Below are 20,902 nucleotides of genomic sequence, written 5' to 3'. Positions count from 1 at the left end.
ACTAATGAAAGTCCCAAATTCAGTATCTCAGAAAATTTGAATATTGTGAAAAGGTTCAATATTGAAGACACCTGGTGCCACACTCTAATCAGCTAATGAACTCAAAAGCCTTTAAATGGTCTCTCAGTCGAGTTCTGTAGGCTACACAATCATGGGGAAGACTGCTGACTTGACAGTTGTCCAAAAGACGACCATTGACACCTTGCACAAGGAGGGTAAGACACAAAAGGTCATTGCTAAAGAGGCTGGCTGTTCACAGAGCTCTGTGTCCAAGCACATTAATAGACAGGCGAAGGGAAGGACAAGATGTGGTAGAAAAAAGTGTACAAGCAATAGGGATAACCGCACCCTGGAGAGGATTGGGAAACAAAACACATTCAAAAATGTGGGGGAGATTCACAAAGAGTGGACTGCAGCTGGAGTCAGTGCTTCAAGAACCACCACACACAGACGTATGCAAGACATGGGCTTCAGCTGTCGCATTCCTTGTGTCAAGCCACTCTGGAACAAGAGACAGCGTCAGAAGCGTCTCGCCTTTGGACTGCTGCTGAGTGGTCCAAAGTTATGTTCTCTGATGAAAGTAAATTTTGCATTTCCTTTGGAAATCAAGGTCCCAGAGTCTGGAGGAAGAGAGGAGAGGCACAGAATCCACGTTGCGTGAGGTCCAGTGTAAAGTTTCCACAGTCAGTGATGGTTTGGGGTGCCATGTCATCTGCTGGTGTTGGTCCATTGTGTTTTCTGAGGTCCAAGGTCAACACAGCCGTCTACCAGGAAGTTTTAGAGCACTTCATGCTTCCTGCTACTGACGAACTTTATGGAGATGCAGATTTCATTTTCCAACAGGACCTGGCACCTGCACACAGTGCCAAAGCTACCAGTACCTGGTTTAAGGACCATGGTATCCCTGTTCTTGATTGGCCAGCAAACTCGCCTGACCTTAACCCCATAGAAAATCTATGGGGTATTGTGAAGAGGAAGATGCAATACACCAGACCCAACAATTCAGAAGAGCTGAAGGCCACTATCAGAGCAACATGGGCTCTCATAACACCTGAGCAGTGCCACAGACTGATCGACTCCATGCCACGCCGCATTGCTGCAGTAATCCAGGCCAAAGGAGCCCCAACTAAATATTGAGTGCTGTACATGCTCAGACTTTTCATGCTCATACCTTTCAGTTGGCCAATGTGGACACTTTTTGTGACTGAAGACAGAAGAAATTAAAATTAGTAAAAACCTTTTATTGATACATACCAGGCAAGGGTAAAATGACAGAGAAATACAGTCTTAGGACACCGCACTTCATCTGCCTCGAGCGCAGATATCCTTGCTCTTTTATAGCTTTCTAGTCTCCTGATCGTTGACCACGTAAGCAATAAAAATAGCGTCCTGACTCATTTTGTATTATTCCAATTGGTAAAGTCTTTACCCTAAAGGTATATTTTCTTGTCACACACATCATTGAAAGGAAAATTACAGAAAGTATATATGCTTTTTGTCACGTACGCAAAACACAAACACGTTTGATCATTCTGTCCTATTTTCTGTACTTACACACATACATTTTGTTCAATTACATCATTTTATGTTTTAACACCAACATTTCTAAAAATCCTTTTTTTGCATTGGTCTTAATTGATATTCTAATTTTCCGAGACACTGAATTTGGGACTTTCATTAGTTGTCAGTTATAATCATCAACATTAAAAGAAATAAACATTTGAAATACATCAGTCTGTGTGTAATGAATGAATCTAATATACAAGTTTCACTTTTTGAATGGAATTACTGAAATAAATCAACTTTGTCATGATATTCTAATTTTATGACCAGCACCTGTATGTCACTGTCGGGCAACCGGTGCGCCGCGGAATTTTCTAGGGGCGCCACGAAAACTTTTGTAAAATATATAAAATTGCTAGTGTTTTTGAACTTTTGGAAGCTCTTATCTCTGTGAGCAAGGTTTTTCAACACTTACGGAAATGAAGTCTAAGAAACGCGAGAGACTTCAAATGATCGACAAGGAAATGCGCGTCTGTCTTTCGAAAATTGATCCTCGCATTAATCTCATATGTGCTGTAAAACAATCTCAACGTTCACATTAAAATAAGATTTATCCTTTGATTCCTTTATTAATAAAATGTCTTTCAAACTTGTAAAATTAACTGTTTTTATTAGCGATCGTCCATAGATTGTGTCGTCACGACTTTATTTATGGGCAGTCCCTCAGGTGCGCCGCGAAAGAAAATTTTTGGACTTAGTGCGCCGCAACTCGAAAAAGGTTGCCTTTCGCTGCTCTGTTATGTAAATTGATGGGTAATACTTTTCTGGTACATATTGGCATTAATACATGACATGTGAAGGACTAGTGCCCCTCCACTGCGGACTGAAAGCATCAATCCGAACAAATGACTGTCGTATTCTATCGCACCTGCCTGTCTCTTTTCAGCTTTTATTCTGACACGCACAAGACAGGAAGTAACTCTTCGGCGCCCTGTAAACCGCGCGCAGCTCACCGGAAAATGCTCGGCGGAAGTGGGCGGGACATTGTGTGTTGCTGATTGTTGCTAGGTTCTCGACGCACTGCCTACTTGTGCCGCTGAGTTACGTTGAGTGACAGCAGTTTTATGCAGCCAGTGGAGCTTCTTGTAACGGGTACTCGGTGACAACGGGGTTTCCTATGAAATAAGTCAGTCACGACGAGGTTCCGCAATGACATGGACTGTAAGTAATCAATTTTAACGACTTTTATGTGCTGAACCGGCTGTTTATCTCGAACCTGTCGGGCTTCTCAGATGTGGCCTCTGCCTCTAGAAGCCCTCTTCACGGCTCTAGTTTCTATGTGAAGCTCCCCGGCCTCGGCTGCGCACACAGCCTCGGGCTCAGTTAATTACAGTAATAGCCTTTCACAAACTGTCAATTCGCGGAGCTGACTGAACACTGTCGTGCGAGGCGTGATTAATTCGTTAAACTGAACGCGTAGTACGCGTGTGGAAAGAAAGGCACTTGGAAATAACTTGAAAGCGGGGCTAACGAAACACCGGGTAGCAGACTCCCATTTCTCAAATTGTCTTTCATTTTCTTGCAGGCATCACCCCAAGAGGAAGGCGCAGCCCCCAGGAGAAAGACGAGGTGACCTTTATTAATATAAGGGGTCTTGACTTGGGTTTAGAGAAGTGGGCTACAAACCTCTCGATAGTTTTGCTTGCTGTTATTTTGGATATTCTGTTGAAGATCGTTCATTGATGGCTCAAAAATATTTTTGTGCTCTTCCAGGGTTTGTCGGAGACATTATGCTAGTTTTAAAACCGTCATTGAGCTACTCACTTGCTTAATATACCTGGGTTGTGTACGCAGCGTGTTGTGTTCACGTAGCAGCGTCACTTGTCATTGTGCTGGCAGTTGAAAGACATCTTGGCACGTATTAAACCATCTTCACCAGCAGGCGCAAAATAACATCAGTTTGACGTTTGAATGTCCTTACTGTCTACCACACTACGAGATCCTTTATTCCAAGCAATTGTGCGAAACTTATCCTTACGTTTCTAACTGTGCACCCGTGTTCTTGTTGAACTCGTTTTTAAAGTAACAGTTTGAATGGAATGTACGAATTCTTTTTTGATACTTTTAAATACTTTGTGAATTTCCCCTTGGGATTAATAAAGAATCTGTCTAAACACGTCTGTCCTGTCACCCCTTAATCTCCATTTGCTTAAACTGAAAAGGTTCAGCTATACAGTGCAGTCCAGAAATTGGCCTAGTCACTCGTCTCTGGACTTTTCTCGAGTGCTGATGTTTCTTTTTTTTCTTTCTGTCTGGAGACCAAAACTGCATGCAGTACTCCAAGTGAGGCCTCACCATATTTTCCTTTGGCTTGTACGCTGCACATTGTGCTATATTATATAAATTATATAATATTATATAGTGTGTGTGTGTGTGTGTATATATAAATTATGTAGTTTCTAAGGTATTTACAAAATTTCCCCTCAACTTTGTTCTGCTCATCCAGGGTTCCGATTTCCTTCATAGGTCTGAACACATTTGTGTCTCTCCTCCTCCTAACCTTTGCCTATATAGACCAAAAAAAAAAATTCAACTCCTCGGGTTGCTCTATTGTGTTTTGTTCAGCACCGCAGAGAATATTGTGGGTGGGCAATGCCACAAACATCTTCCCCTGACTTGTACTTAATACATGACACTACTACTACTACGATGACACTTAATACATTGTGGTTGCTGTATAACCCAACATCCTATCCGTCTTCAGGCGTCTGTTCTGTATCTAATGAAATGATAGCCTGATATAACTGCAACATCCTACTTATGTTTTGCAATTTCAAGTCTTAGAGGCTCCATTGTTTAATCTAAATTTAAGATTTTTGCTTCCTATGTGCGAAATCTCTTAAGTTTACAGCACTGTATTTCCTTTAAATTTCATCTGCCGCATGCCTGCTTAGAGTGAGTGTGACTTCTGTCCGGGTCCTTCAGTAATGCTGGCCCTGCTGACTCTGTTGTACCTGATATTCCACTTACTTTAGTGTCATTTTTACTTGTTCTCCTCTAAGTTGCCTCGTTTCTAAGCTTTGTGAATTTGCAGTGTGAAAAATTTCATTTACACTTAATAAACCTGGCACTCATAGGCGGTGCATGATGTAATAATGAGCAATTGAATGACAAATCATTTTCTATTTCTCTGAAATTTCACCGATCGATCGATAGATAGATGACACTTTATTTGTCCTAAAGGGGAAATGTAGCTTTTAACAGAAGCTCAATTAATGTAACCAACAGCACCATCTACCCCTTCAAGAATTACAAAGCTCAGACTTGGCTAAATATTATAGAGCAGTCACAGTGCGGCCCCATCATGGCATATTGATGTAGGTATGGAAAAACCCTGGTAGCATTTCTTGACAGACTTCTGATGTGTTGGCTCAAAGTCCTCCATGCTGGTGTGTCAGAGAGTGAATGTGTAGCGTTGTTCATACTGGCCATCCATTTAGTCTTCATAGTGTCATTTTCAAAGTTACCCAGCTTGATAGTTACATATTTTTCCAGATTATTTATGAAAATTAAAAAAGGGGCAACCCCAGCACTGATACCTTAAGGCCACTGTCACCACTTCCAACAACACCTATTGACTTACAGTATATCCCTTAGCATTTATTTTCAAATCTGAATAAAGTTCAGTAAAATAGCAACTGCAGGATTATGTATGTTTGATTGTCATCTGTTTGACTTTTATTATTTTCTTGGCCAAATTTAAAACAAATAAAACAAATTTAATAACTAGTGTGCTTCTTTACAAATGTGAATACAAGTGTAAATAAGGTTCTCAGCTGTTTGAATTTTATTTTCTTGGTGGAATTAATTGCTAACTAAAATATGTATCTCTACATACAGTGCGTCCGGAAAGTATTCACAGCGCATCACTTTTTCCACATTTTGTTATGTTACAGCCTTATTCCAAAATGGATTAAATTCATTTTTTTCCTCAGAATTCTACACACAACACCCCATAATGACAACGTGAAAAAAAGTTTACTTGAGGTTTTTGCAAATTTATTAAAAATAAAACAATTGAGAAAGCACATGTACCTAAGTATTCACAGCCTTTGCCGTGAAGCTCGAAATTGAGCTCAGGTGCATCCTGTCCCCTGATCATCCTTGAGATGTTTCTGCAGCTTCATTGGAGTCCACCTGTGGTAAATTCAGTTGACTGGACCTGATTTGGAAAGGCACACACCTGTCTATAGAAGGTCCCACAGTTGACAGTTCATGTCAGAGCACAAACCAAGCATGAAGTCAAAGGAATTGTCTGTAGACCTCCGAGACAGGATTGTCTCGAGGCACAAATCTGGGGAAGGTTACAGAAAAATTTCTGCTGCTTTGAAGGTCCCAATGAGCACAGTGGCCTCCATCATCCGTAAGTGGAAGAAGTTTGAAACCACCAGGACTCTTCGTAGAGCTGGCCGGCCATCTAAACTGAGCGATCGGGGGAGAAGGGCCTTAGGGAGGTGACCAAGAACCCGATGGTCACTCTGTCAGAGCTCCAGAGGTCCTCTGTGGAGAGAGGAGAACCTTCCAGAAGGACAACCATCTCTGCAGCAATCCACCAATCAGGCCTGTATGGTAGAGTGGCCAGACGGAAGCCACTCCTTAGTAAAAGGCACATGGCAGCCCACCTGGAGTTTTCCAAAAGGCACCTGAAGGACTCTCAGACCATGAGAAAGAAAATTCTCTGGTCTGATGAGACAAAGATTGAACTCTTTGGTGTGAATGCCAGGCGTCACGTTTGGAGGAAACCAGGCACCGCTCATCACCAGACCAATACCATCCCTACAGTGAAGTATGGTGGTGGCAGCATCATGCTGTGGGGAACTGGGAGACTAGTCAGGATAAAAGGAAAGATGACTGCAGCAATGTACAGAGACATCCTGGATGAAAACCTGCTCCAGAGCGCTCTTGACCTCAGACTGGGGCGACAGTTCATCTTTCAGCAGGACAACGACCCTAAGCACACAGCCAAGATATCAAAGGAGTGGCTTCAGGACAACTCTGTGAATGTCCTTGAGTGGCCCAGCCAGAGCCCAGACTTGAATCCGATTGAACATCTCTGGAGAGATCTTAAAATGGCTGTGCACCGACGCTTCCCATCCAACCTGATGGAGCTTGAGAGGTGCTGCAAAGAGCAATGGGCGAAACTGGCCAAGGATAGGTGTGCCAAGCTTGTGGCATCATATTCAACAAGACTTGAGGCTGGAATTGCTGCCAAAGGTGCATCGACAAAGTATTGAGCAAAGGCTGTGAATACTTATGGACATGGGATTTCTCAGTTTTTTTATTTTTAATAAATTTGCAAAAATCTCAAGTAAACTTTTTTTCACGTTGTCATTATGGGGTGTTGTGTGCAGAATTCTGAGGACAAAAATGAATTTAATCCATTTTGGAATAAGACCATTACATAACAAAAGGTTGAAAAAGTGATGCGCTGTGAATACTTTCTGGATGCACTGTATATGCACACGAGTGTAAATAAGGCTCTGAAGATCATTGCTGTGCCCTGTGGTGGGCTGGCGCCCTGCCCGGGGTTTGTTTCCTGCTTTGCGCCCTGTATTGGCTTCAGCAGACCCCCGTGACCCTGTAGTTAGGATATAGCAGGTTCGATGATAGATGGATGGAGATCATTACTGTAGATTATAAAAACTTTCATAATAAACAGCTGGCAGCCAATAATCTGCTCTCATGAATGGCCAGTCATCCTTTTTTTATGCATCTTTTTATTTTTATTGTTTAACTCGACCTATTTGTTGGCCTGCTTCATCTAAAGACATATGTGACTTTTGCTGCCCTACTTATTTTTGTGCTCATTAATCACACGCCTGCACACCACGCAAGTCACTCTCGCTCCTTATCAGACACTGGGATGTGCATGGAGGGCCTAAGATAGCGAGTGGCCTGACTGCCAGCATAGGAGGAGGCAGCGGGCAAATAAAGGCTTCCTCATGGCCCAACTTGTCAGCTTCGGAAAGGAGGAATGCTACACTGTCTCTTGAGTAGATTTGCAACGTTTGTATAATTGTATATTGTTGTGCAACTACTTTTCTTTATTGATAATCAGTTTTGGTTGGCAGTGGAGGCCTGCTTTGCATCATTTTCAGTTGCCTCATTTCTAAGCTTTTCTTTGTGAATTTGCAGAGTGAAAAGTTTCATTTACACTTAATAAACCTGGCACTCATAGACTGTGCATGATGAAATAATGAGCAATGGAATGACAAATCACATTTTCTATTTCTCTGAAATTTCACAGATTGATCACTTGATCGATAGATAGATGACACTTTATTTGTCCTAAAGGGGAAATGTAGCTTTTGACAGGAGCTCAATTAATGTAACCAACTACCCCTTCAAGAATTACAAAGCTCAGACTTGTCTAAATTTTATAGTGCAGTCACAGCAAGGCATCATCATGGCATGTTGATGTAGGTATGAAGAAACCCTGGTAGCATTTCTTGACCCACTTCTGATGAGTAATTTGTTGGCTCAAAGTCCTTCATGCTGGTGTGTCAAAGAGAGAGAGAAAGAATGTGTAGCGTTGTTCATACTAGCCATCCATTTGGTCTTCATTCTCTCTTCCACTGCCACCTCAGACGGGTCCAGAGAGCGTCCCATAACCAAGCCGGCCTTCTTAATCAGCTTGTTGATTCCGTGTGCTTCTCTTGGGGTCCTGTTTACAGACCAAGCACACCACATGGCTATCGCAGAGTTCTAGAACATGTAAAGTAGTGATGGGGGAAAATGAAGCCTCGTGAAGCTTTGAGGCTTTCTTTCTATTTGTACCGGAAAAAAATTTGATGCTTTGAAGCCTCAGCCCCAAAATGAACAGCGACATCTGGTGGTTAAGGTAGGTCAAGGCAAATTCCCAGGAGCGCACGTGAAGCAGCATTCACTGTTTCAGTCTCATGTCACCAGTAAAAGGTCAGAAAAGTCTGTGATCATTTTATTCTGCTAAGGTCCTTGTCCTTTTTATACCATTTAACTTTTGAACATCGTTTTCTGCTGTTAGACGCCATCTGTCACCAAAGCTCTGGCCAAATCTGGCCTCACAGCCCAACATTGTAGAACGAGAATGCTGCATTTTTATATACGCTACGTGTTCATGTAGCGCCAAAGCCGTCAAACCAATAAAGTAAATTGTGAAGCACCGATGACGTTCAAAGTTTCAAACGTCACAGGTCATGTGACATCGCTGTTTTGACACAAGCTCCGACACCTTGATTCGACTCGCTACGCTTCAGATTGACTGACACAAGTTTCGACAATTTGGTATCATTTTTCCATCTCTAATGTAAACACATCTGATTTTGTCTGTGGCTGATGGGTATTTATGGCTGAAAGCTTCTGGAAGAAGTAAAGAGAGAAAGTTGATATAAAAACATTGTGATGGAACCGGGCACCTGCGAGCCCCAAACCCCAACACAATCACACAAAGGCAGTCCCGGGTTCAAATAAAGGATGGTTTACTGACCAGAAAACCTCCAAAAGTTACCAGGCCCAAAGTTATCTCTCTCTTCCACAATACCTCTCCTCTCACCACCCCACTGCCCTCCTCCAGTTGAGTCTTGCTCTCCGTCCTCGCTGCTCCGACTTGCCTGGATAAGGGAGTGCAGTCCCTTTTATTGAGGACCCGGGAGTACTTCAGATGCCAGGGCCCACTACCCAGTGGAAGTAATTCCGGGTCATCTGGAAGTCTGAATGATTTCCGCCCAGTGGCACTCACATCTGTCATCATGAAGTGCTTTGAGAAACTGGTGCGGAGTCGTATCATCGCCTGCCTGCCAGCAGACCTGGACCCATTTCAATTTGCTTACAAAGCAAAGAGATCCACGGAGGACGCTGTGGCCACAGCCCTTCATGCTGCCCTGACCCACCTGGAGCAGCATGGGAGTTACGCCACACTGCTCTTTGTGGACTTCAGCTCGGCGTTTAACACCATCCTCCCACAATGACTGGTGTCCATACTGGCAGATCTGGGACTTCCATCACTCACCTGCAGTTGGATACTGGACTTCCTGTCTGGCCGCTCCCAGAGGGTCAGGCTGAGTCCCCACAACTCCGCTGCTCTCAGCCTCAACACCGGGACGCCGCAGGGTTGTGTGCTCGGCCCACTCCTCTACAGATATGCCTGTGTCCTCACTCACCATAGCAACAAGATCAGAAAGTTCACGGATGACACGATGGTGGTCGAACTCATCTTGGGCAAGGAGGGTGAGCTGGCATACAGGGACAAGGTGGAGCAGCTGTCAGAGTGGTGCAGAGTCAATAACCTGCTCCTCAGCACCACAAAAACAAAGGAGCTTGTTATTGACTTTAGAAAAAACAAAACTGACATCCAGCCACTCATCATTGGCACGGGGGTCTGTGTGGAGAGGGTCCCGGTGTTCAGGTTTCTGGGCATTGAGTTGGAGGATGACCTGACCTGGAGCACCAACACCAAGGAGCTGCTGAATAAGGCACAGCAGAGACTGAGAATCCTCAGAAAGAACCATCTCCCCAAAAATCTGCTCCTTGCCTTTTATCATCACTGTTCCATCGAGAGTGTGCTCACGTACGGACTGTGTGTGTGGTACGGCAGATAGGAAAACGCTCCACAGTGTTGTCAGGACAGCGGAGGGAACAATTGGTTGTATCCTCCCCACTGTGGAACAAATCTACACCTCCTGATGCTGCAAAAAAACAATAGACATTTCACAGGATTCATCACATCCCGGTCATTGCCTCTTCCAGCTTTTGGCATTGGGCAAGAGATACGGAGCAATGAAAACCAGGAGAAACCGCCTTAAAAACAGCTTTTATACCAAAAGCAATCACAGCCCTGAACTCGGAATAAAACTCCATATCATTCTCCCAATGTGCAATAAGGACCTTAAGTCAACCAGTGCAATTCGTATATTTTGTAAAGTACTTTTATTACTATTCGGTTTGTTATTTTCTCTCTTCTTGTCTTTTTAACTCTTATGCCTCACACTGAGTCAACTGCACCTTCAGTTTTGTTGTTCCTTTGTAAAAGGGACAATGAAAATAAAGATATGTCTATTATATAGTGCCTTTCACATATCAATCTATCATATAGTGCCTTTCATTTCTATCTATCTATCTATCTATCTATCTATCTATCTATCTATCTATCTATCTATCTATCTATCTAATCAGTTGCCACGTGCACATATTTTAAAGGTTTAATCCAAGTTTGGCAGGTCTGGGGTGACCACCGGCCTTCACTCATTTATTTTCAAAGGATTCACTCTGCATCATACCTGGCTGGCTTCTCGTGCGAACGAGAGGAACACGTGGAGTCCATGACACGCATGACCCGACACCAGCCTTTTATACACTGGTATTTGATATGAGGGCTGGCTTGCTGCCTGCGGTCGCTGAATATTTCTTTGACCTACTTTTGCAGACAATTTATTGAGGTGTGAGGTGTCATGGTGTCTCTTTAATTCCTTGAAGCAGGTGTCAGTTTCACTGTACTCGCTCGTTACACCCATGCCTACATGGCATCTATAGAAAGTGCCAGGATTTGAACTCTGACGAATGATGCAATGTGACCCCCAATTTTAAAAATCTAAAACCGTACATAAATAATAGAAAATGACAGATGCTAGAGGAATTGACACTCATGCCTTCCCTTTCACATTTCTGTACTGCCGTCTTATCTGTCCAGTTATATACACAATGGCTCAGGTTTCTTCATGCTGGATGATAATTACTTGTGAGCTGCAATGTTTAGGGCTTAACACATTTTTAGTTGGGTTAAGGTAGTAATAATAATAATAATAATAATACTGATGTTCACTTGGGTCACTTGTATCAATTATTCTTTACACTCTGGAATTAGAACATTAGGACAATCTAGACAAGAACAGGCCATTCAGCCCAACAAAGCTTGCCAGTCCTATCCACTTATTTCTCTCTATTATAAAAGAAAATCTTGAGACGAGACTATTGCCAAGAGATTTTTAAAAGTCCTGCCCTCCTCTCAACCATTTTTCAACCACGCACATGGTCATCTCCCCTCTCATTGGTGTGAATGCTTTCGTCAGAGACTGTTCCTGTGCTCTCAGCTCTTATAAATTTTTACATTTTCCTCACTTTAAGTTCCCAATTAAAGAAGACGTATTATGTTCAAATCCTATTGAAGAATTTCATCCTGAAGAGTTATCAACAGAAGAAATGAGGAGTACACGGGCACTCCTGGCACCGAGAAACGATGAAGTTAAACAGATTAATGCAAAAATTGTCCCATCGGTAACACGGCAAATTGGTTAAATGTGTATCAATAGACTCTGCTGAAACAGTTGGTGGTGATGGTGTGGAAGATGAAAACATCAACTTACAATATCACGAAGAATATCTATAACCGTTAACACCGTCCGGTCTTCCATCGGCTGAATTACTATTGATAGAAGGATGTATCATAATGCTATTGTGTAATTTATTGTCTGAGTGATGGGCTATTGTGACGATGCGGGTTCAGCTTCGTGCTCCCATCTACTGTTAGGGAGCCCTTGAACCCAACACTGTCGGTAATGTTACCGATGAGCTAGACAGTGAGACAATAACAATGGAGCAAGGGGATGGTTCAAAAGTGCTTTTATTACAATAAATCAAAACAATGAGTGTTCAAATAAAGTGCAGCAGTGCATTCAAAAGTCATTAAATCCATTCCTCTTTAATAAAATCCCTGTGTGCGTCCAGGTATCCATGTGTGTGTGTCTTCTGGTGAAGTGTGCATGCGCGGGGCACGGTGCGATGCTCAGTATTACTGTCGGAGAAAGTTAGAGGCGTTTTACGGAAATACAAACCAGTATTACTGCAAGAGGAAATTAAAGGTACACAATACAGTGACACATATTACAGCCACATACAAGCCAGTATTACTGTCAGAGGAGATTAAAAGCATATTACCGACACACACGCCTGTATTACCGCCAGAGAAAACTAAAGGTATATTACGGACGTACAAGACGGTATTACTGTCACAGAAAATTAAAGACACGCAATACACGGCGGAAGCCCACGAAGAACGGTCAGCTCAGCAAATAAACATCAACAAAAGAGAGGCTGAAAGAGAGAAAAATACGACCAACAAAAAGAATGAGGTCAAAGACCCTTGCCATTTAATATAGACTGTTCCTACTAATGTTTTTAAGCACTACTGTTCTAGCGCCCGTTATTGTAACGGGCTAAATGACTAGTAAATAAATAATCCGTTAAAACAAATGTGTGGAGGTTAAAATACAAAAACACAATCCTTTAAAACCGAGGTTAAAACGTTGTGCTGGAAGCAGTCCTTTTCAAACCAAATGACAAGCCCGGTGCTTCTTTTTAACTGGCGTCTCACCTGCTTCTCCCATGCGGGCCCTGCAACAGGCGAGACGCTCTCTCTCGCTTTCCTTCACCGGCTTTCTCTCACTTGCTCCCATCCTGCTTCCTTCTGTGACCTCTGTTTCCTTCTTTTTTTTTTTCTCCTCGTTCTTTCTTCCTCCTAACCGTCTCGGGCTTCTCTATATATAATGGATGTGGCATCTGTGGCAATCAACAGTTCCCGGGATCAATTACGCTGCGGACCGTCCCTCACCTGTGCACTTAGGTGAGAAACGCCTGCAGCACGAATCCCCCCGGAAACTGTTTCAGCCACACTACCACACCCCTCGCAACGCCACGAGCGCGGTGATTATTTACTTAAAACAAACTGGCCTTTGCAGGGAGAGCTGTGGACCCACAACACCACATTCCACCCCCGTAAGACTCCAGTTGCATGGGAAGGCTCCACGCCACTGCCAACCCAGTGCAACTGGAGCCCAGGTCCACAGCTCGGCCACTCTACACTGCACTAAAACCAATAACGGCACGAAAACAAATAATCCCACAATAAAATCAACCCAAGCCCCCTTCATTTAAACAGGACATTAAAAGAATAAGAACTTTAAAAGAAAAATAAAAACCCTCAAGAGATAAATTTCCATAAAAAGCTTAGTCCTTTAAAAAATGTCCTCTGCCGACTTGGGTACGTGGGTTCCTCAAAAGTCTGGCACCAATCCCGCTTGCTGCTCTGTCTCCTCTTCTGTCCCCACTGCTAGCTCATCCCACCGCTGCCACCAAATGTGACGATGCGGGTTCAAGGGCTCTCTAATAGAAGATGGGAGCATGGAGCTAAACCCGCATCGTCACAGCTATGCAATAGGACAAAATTAGTTGTATTCAAAGTTGGTTGAACAATTCTGACGTAAAATTTTAACAGGTGATGAAAAAGGTAATGTAGTCCATCTTCAGGGGATAACATGAGACACCAAAGGAGATCTTGATATGCCATTCGTATTAAAAAGTTTACAGTTTCCTGTTAGAAGAGCTTTTGCTATGACAGTTAACAAATCAAAGGGACAAACATTCAAAAAAGTCGGTTTATTTATTAGAGAGAAAGAAACGATATTCACTCACTATGTAACTCCAAACACGGAATCAAAATTCAATGCAATATTGATGAAAAGTTAATTCCAAATACAGTGGAACCTCGGTACACGTACAAATCGGTTTACGACCAAAAAGTTCGGCAGACTTTTTTGCCTTGGTTCATGCCCACACACTCGGTATACGAACAAGCCAGGTTCCCTTTCGGTTTGTACGTGTTCAGTCTCTCCCTGTACATTTCCTGTGCAGCGAGAGAGAGAGAGAGCGTGACACACACAAGAGAGAGACACACACACACACAGGCAGGTAGCATGAGCGGGAGAGACTCATAAGGTAGAGAAAGCAGTTAAAGAATGCACTGGGCTTGATTTTGTTTTCACTTCTGTTTACAGCGATCGGTTTGTAGCGTGTATTGTTGCAATGTTACTTTTCGTGGTGGTTTATTAAATTACAGATTTTTTCAAATGTTCATTTTTTCCCCTGTGCTTAAAACTCATTAAAAAAAAGTGTTTTTATCCAGCGGTTGGTAGCGCTATAGTGTGAACTATTGCAGTGTTAGTTTTCTCTGTTGTTCATGGTTTTCTCAGTGTTGTTCAATGTTTTTACATTTAGTTTACTATTACGCTGTGCATTCTGTGGTTAAATTAACTATATTTGTACTTAAAAAAATATATATATATATTTACATACAGTTCGTATGGTCAAGAACGGATTAATTGTATTTACATACAATCCTATGGGGGAAATTAGTTCGGTTCACGACCAAATCGGTTTATGACCGGAGTTTTGGAACGAATTATGGTCGTGAACCAAGGTTCCACTGTATTGTTTTTACTGAAGTGTTACAGTAAAAGTGTAAGTTTAAAAAGTATTTGCATGTTCATTTCAAAGCCAAACAGAACGAAAATGTATAATGCAACGAATACCTCTAACGCAACATGAAACATAATTTTCTTTCAATTTATTACCTTTTACTGTTTTTTACTGTGGTTAATTACTCGCTGTAATGTAAAATAGTTAGGTCTATTATGCATATTTAACAATTCCCATGAAAATAACAATGTTTAAATTGTACATCCGCTTCCCCATACGCAAGCAGAAAGAAGCACGAAGTGGCTAGTGCATAGCACCTGCCCAGGGGTTGGCGAGCGAAGCGAGCAGGGGGCAGAGCCCCCTAGTGTGATTCAATATCATGCAGTATTCCTAGGCTTAGCACCTACAGGAAGTGAAATGTTTTGAGGTATCCCTATTTTCTTATTGTTAAGGACTGAACTCGTATTAAACACAAGTCAAAGTGTGATTTCTTAACTCCATTTGTAGATTTTAAAGTGATTACAGAAAGGTCCTTTCTTGGTGTGGATGCATATGGCTTTTTACTTTTCCTTTTGCATACCAAATGTAGTAAAGAGTCAAAGGCTTCATCCCGAGTCCGCCCTGTGTGGAGTCTGCATGTTCTCCCCGTGTCTGTGTGGGTTTCCTCCAGGTTGTCCAGTTCCTCCCACAGCCCAAAGACATGCAGGTTAGGTGAATTGGTGACACTAAATTGGGCCCTTGTGTGTGTGTGTGTGTGTGTGTGTGTGTGTGTGTGTGTGTGTGTGTGCGTGTGTGTGTGTGTGTGTGTGCTCGCCCTGCGATGGACTGGCACCCTGTCCAGGGTTTGTTTCTGCCTTGTGCCCCGTGCTGGCTTGGATAGGCTCCAGCAGATCCCCCACAATCCTGTTCAGGACTAAGAGGGTTAGAAAATGACTGACTGACGGACATTAAATGTATTTTTAACGAATTGTGTTTGATATAAGAATAGCAGCATCGTTTGATAAGCAATACAAATTAGGCTAACATTTCAGCATTTTTAATTTACAAAAATGATACTTACATGTGAATCCAGACCAAAAGAAGCAGAAAAATAACTCGATTGACATGTTAACTGCAGATTAAACAAAAAGCCGATCACTGCTCATGGCTTTTCTTTGATGCAGATGAGAGCGGAGGGGGGCCGTGTTCACTCCTAGAAAACGATAAGAGAAACTGGCTGATCAAGGTATTGAAACTTTACCACTGTCACTGTCCCCACATGCTATACAGGCGGCCAAAACAAAATGATCACAGGAGTGCAGATCACCATTGACGTATCCTTTACACAGAGGGTATAGAAAAGAATCCCCCCCTTGATATAGTCCCATTTGTTTTGCTTTACAGCCTTAAATGAAAACACACAAACCAATATTTTTTCCAGCTTTACTTACTCAATGCAATGTCTAACATTCAAGTGACGATATCACAGCTATAGTTCAGAAGAATTTAAAAAAAATCAAAAACAAGAAATCCATCCATCCATCCATTATGCAACCCACTATATCCTAACTACAGGGTCATGAGGGTCTGCTGGAGCCAATCCCAGCCAACACAGGGTGCAAGGCAGGAAACAAACCCTGGGCAGGGTTTAATAAAGGATAAACCCCCCCCCCCCAAAACTCAAACAGGTGTCAGTGCCCACCATTTCCATTGCGGCTACTGGCTTCCTTCCACCTGTGATCAATTGTAATGAGTGGGATTAGTGAAGCTGTTCCTGGAGCATTCATTCCCTTCCTTGGTATTGCAACTGAATGCAAACAACTGACTGTGGGGGGCAAGCGACTTTCACAAGATCTCGGGGACAGAGTTGTGGAAAGACATAAGGCAGGAGATGGAGACAAACAAATCTCAAAAGGCTTCATCAATCCCAAGGAGCACAATAAAGTCCATCATAAAGAAGTAGCAAGTGTTTGGTACCACTAGGACCCTCCCTGGATCCGGCCGTCCCTCCAAACTGGATGGAAGAGCAGGGAGGAAACTGGTAAGAGAGGCTACCAAGAGGCCAATGGCCACTTTGAAGGAGTTGCAGGATTTTATGGCAGAGAGTGGTCATTGTGTGCATGTGACAACAATTTGACAAGCGCTCCACAATGGTGGCTTGTTCAGGAGGGTCACACTTCTCAAGAAAGGCTACATTAAGGCTCGTTTGTGCTTTGCCAGAATGCACCTTGAAGATTCTGATGCCAAGTGGAAAAAGGTCGTATGGTCAGATGAGGCCAAAATCGAACTATTTGGCCTCAATACCAAACGGTACACCAATGCAGCTCACCATCCACAACACACCACACCTACAGTAAAGCATAGAGGGGGCAGCATCCTGTTGTGGGGGGGCCTGGGACTCTCGTTAGGGTAGAAGGAAAAATGGATGGGGCAAAATCCCGTCAAATTCTTGAGGAAAACCTGCTACCCTCCTCCAGAAAGTTGAAGATGGGCAGAATGTTCACCTTTTAACACGCCAACAACCCGAAGAACACAGCAAAATTGACCACACAGTTGGCTGGAGGAGAAAAAAAGTGAATGTCCTCGTGTGGCCGAGTCAGAGTCAAATCACATCTCGTCTCCTTCCAAGCCTTCCAAGATTTTTTCTTATAATAGAGAGATATTATATTCTTATTTATTATTATAAACCATAAGCAGTGTTTTAAAGTCATTTCTAAATGGCACGGGTAACCAATGTAGTGACATCAAAACTGGGGTGATGTGCTCAGATTTTCTTTTCCTAGTTAAGATTCTGGCTGCTCCATTCTGCACTTGTTGTAACAGATTTATGTCTTTTTTGGGTGGTCCTGAGAGGAGTGCGTCACAGTAATCTAGTCGACTAAAAACAAAAGCCCAAACTCGTTTTTCAGCATCTTGTAAAGTTATAAGGGGTCTGACTTTTGCTGTATTTCTTAAATGGAAAAAATGCTGTCCTGGTAATCTGATTAATATGTGATTTAAAATTTAGGCCAAAGTCAACAATTACCCCTAAATTCTTTACCTCTGGCTTGACTTTTAAGCCTAATGGATCAAGTTTATTTCTAATACCCTCATTATATCCATTTTTGCCAATCACTAAGAATTATAGAGAGAGATTTTTGTACCATCCCTTATAATTCCCTTTATTTTTGCTGTAGACAGATCTGCAAACACTCCTGCCTTGGTGATACGTTTCTAGGTTCATGTGGGGAACAAAAAAAAGTCTGACAAAGACGAGTCATTTTGGCAGCTTGTGGTGATTGAATTTCTTGTCCAGTCTTCCCTGCCATTTCTCTAGAAATCGCACCTCGATTCACTCTGATGAGCTGATCCAATTCTTTTCTTTTCAAGATGGATTGTAGGTGACCACTATGACGCTGATTGGCAATGTCTATGTCATTTTTCAGTTTTATTTGACACAGCTAGTGCCTTTTGTAGGCGTCTCAATTTGCATTTTGAAGTTTTGGATTTTCTCCTTCACAAAAGATGTTCAATCAGCCGCCTGCCCTTACCTACCATTTACTCACATTGAGCAACGACTTTACGAATGGGGGCAGATTGTGTCGTTTTTTCACTGAGGCAATTGAGATGATAGTTGGGACTGTGAGTTGATTGTCAACTATTTCTTGATAATTCCAATATGCTTCTAGCTTATGATGGGACCATCATGTTCTTTGTGATGCTAAAAGCTCTCCATTAAGTCTCTTTAAAGGAATACTCCACCCTAAAAAGTACACATTTTTATGTGCTACCCACCCCAAGTGGCTTGTACTGGTGGCTGAGAAAACTTTTTAATGGTGTGATGAATGGAGGCCGGTGCCATTACCCAACCGGGATGCCTCTGTAATGGAAGGACAGGGTGGCGATGCCTTATGAAGGGAGCTATTTCCACCAAACCGCTATTTGGCAGCCCTCCGTGGGGGTGTAACGGCTCCTCAGAGACCCACAGGGCAATATGGGACGTGGTATTGGTTGGCTGTACCCTAGTTGGGTTCCAGGAATACCCCCAGGGGGAGCTGCAGAGCCCTATGTTGGGCTTCGGCCACACCTAGGAGTAATTCCAGACCTCCTCAACGAGCCACCTGGAGCTCCCCCGGGTGTGCCTTAAAATGAGCCAGCTGAATCGGCAGGAGGGAGGTGGATGAAGCTCAGCGATGAGATGTGGAGAAGGAAGGGGGGAGCGGCAAGGCTCTGGAAGAAAGGGTCAGTGTTATTATAGTATTTATGACTGTGGGTATCAGTCCTTGGAGACTGCTCTGGATTCCTTTCCCTAAATAAAGGGGCTTTTGTTGCACAAACCGGTGTCTCTGCCTGTTTGTGTCAGGTTACCACAATGAACAATCAAACGTTATCAAAACATCTGTGGGAAAAAAATGTCACATTATTCGTGTGTCACATAACCATATATGAAGTTGTCCAGTTGCAGTCTCACAGTGTGCAAAGCAGATGTATTTTTTGCTAGATAATTTGGTTCAACAAATATTTCCAGCAACATCAGAGTCGTACACAAACTGGGACATACACTCAAGTGAGATCACGTTTATGACTCGAACATCTGCCTCTCCAAAACATTCACTGGTCAAGAGTCCTGTCTTCACATTAAAACCTCTGTCTGTCCACACCTGCTTTTATGGGTTTGTGTCTGGGCTTTGGCCGGGCCATTCGGAGATTTATCCTGACATCACTACAGTGTGCTTTGGATGATTGTTGTGCTGATAGGTGACTCCAGTCTGAGGTCACATGCACTCTGCAGCAGATTCTCTTTAAGGGCCACTCTGTATTTGGCTGCCTTCATCCTTGGCTCAATTCTGACCAGTGTCCCTCTCCCTACCGCTGAGAAACATCCCAGTACCATGCCATGCTTCATGGTAGGGAAGACCTGCTACTTGGAGTCGTACCCAAAGTTGTTATTTTCAGTCTCGGGAGTCTTTTAAACGCTGTCAAATGCCTTTATTCAACAGTGGCTTCTGTCTCGCTACTCGTACCATGAACGACTGATTGGTGTAGTGCTTATGAGACGGTTGTCCATGTGACCGCTTTTTCCATTCACAGCAGAGGATTTTGAATTTCTATTAGAGTAACTAGTGGGTTCTTAGTCAACATCCTAACCAGGGCCTTTCTTGACCAGTTTGGCATGAAGGCCTAGGAGTCCTGTGCCCTCATGCATTATGCCGTGCGTAGAATTCACACTATAACATGGCGTACGGACAAAAGCAGAAATAATAGTACACACAAAAAAATCCAGATGCATAAATCTGAGTTCGCCAACTTCCACGTTCTTCCGCTCCATAAATCCCGGTCAGCGTGAAAAGTAATGCACATGCACGCGCCTGCTGAAACTCCCAAATTCCTCCCAGAATTACACCTCTTTGAATATGCAAATCAATATAAATAGCCCTTAAGCTCAGCGTTCTGTGAAAAGACAATGGCAAAAGCACGGAGGGAAAATAGAAGAATTTCAGCGAATACCAAGTGGAGGCAAGAAAAAACATGTTTGTTGGTTTAAACAGTGATATAATCAACAAAAGGAAGTTGATCGAGTGACGTAGAGTGTCAGAGAAACTCGAAAGCTCAAGTTCACAAAGTCACCCAGTGCCCAAAATAAAAAAGAAGTTGTCAGATATCAAAGTCGCTGTGAAAAAGCAAGTCGTAGCCCACCATCTGAGTGTCATTCATCCATCCATCCATTTTCCAACCCGCTGAATCCGAACACAGGGTCACGGGGGTCTGCTGGAGCCAATCCCAGCCAACACAGGGCACAAGGCAGGAACCAATCCCGGGCAGGGTGCCAACCCACCGCAGGACACACACCAAGCACACACTAGGACCAATGTAGAATCGTCAATCCACCTAACCTGCATGTCTTTGGACTGTGGGAGGAAACCCACACAGACACGGGGAGAACATACAAACTCCACGCAGGGAGGACCCGGGAATCAAACCCAGGTCTCCCAACTGCGAGGCAGCAGCGCTACCCACTGTGCCACCGTGCCGCCCTCTGAGTGTAATATGAAAGCTTATTAGGGAACAGAGAAAAAAAAAAAAAAGGGACACAGTGGGGGGGGAAAAAAGCACGAAATGTCAACTTTAATCTCGAAATTTCCACTTTAATCACGTA

At 43.1% G+C, this 20,902-nt stretch overlaps 1 protein-coding gene across 1 annotated transcript in view; it reads left to right on the top strand.

Moving 5' to 3' along the window:
• The first annotated feature begins 2,550 nt into the window (after positions 1-2,550).
• katnip (katanin interacting protein) overlaps positions 2,551-20,902 on the top strand; it is a 102,573-nt gene continuing 84,221 nt past the window's right edge. Inside the window, exons 1-2 of the mRNA XM_051933799.1 lie at positions 2,551-2,724; positions 3,089-3,132. Of these exons, the coding sequence (XP_051789759.1) occupies positions 2,718-2,724; positions 3,089-3,132 (51 nt within the window). The 5' untranslated portion in view covers positions 2,551-2,717. The remainder of the gene's footprint in view (positions 2,725-3,088; positions 3,133-20,902) is intronic.

The sequence above is a fragment of the Erpetoichthys calabaricus genome, chromosome 11 (assembly GCF_900747795.2).
Source record: "Erpetoichthys calabaricus chromosome 11, fErpCal1.3, whole genome shotgun sequence".
In the NCBI taxonomy this organism is placed as follows: Eukaryota; Metazoa; Chordata; class Cladistia; order Polypteriformes; family Polypteridae; genus Erpetoichthys; species Erpetoichthys calabaricus.
Note: the sequence above shows the minus strand (reverse complement) of the source record. Positions and strands in the feature narration are given on the sequence as shown.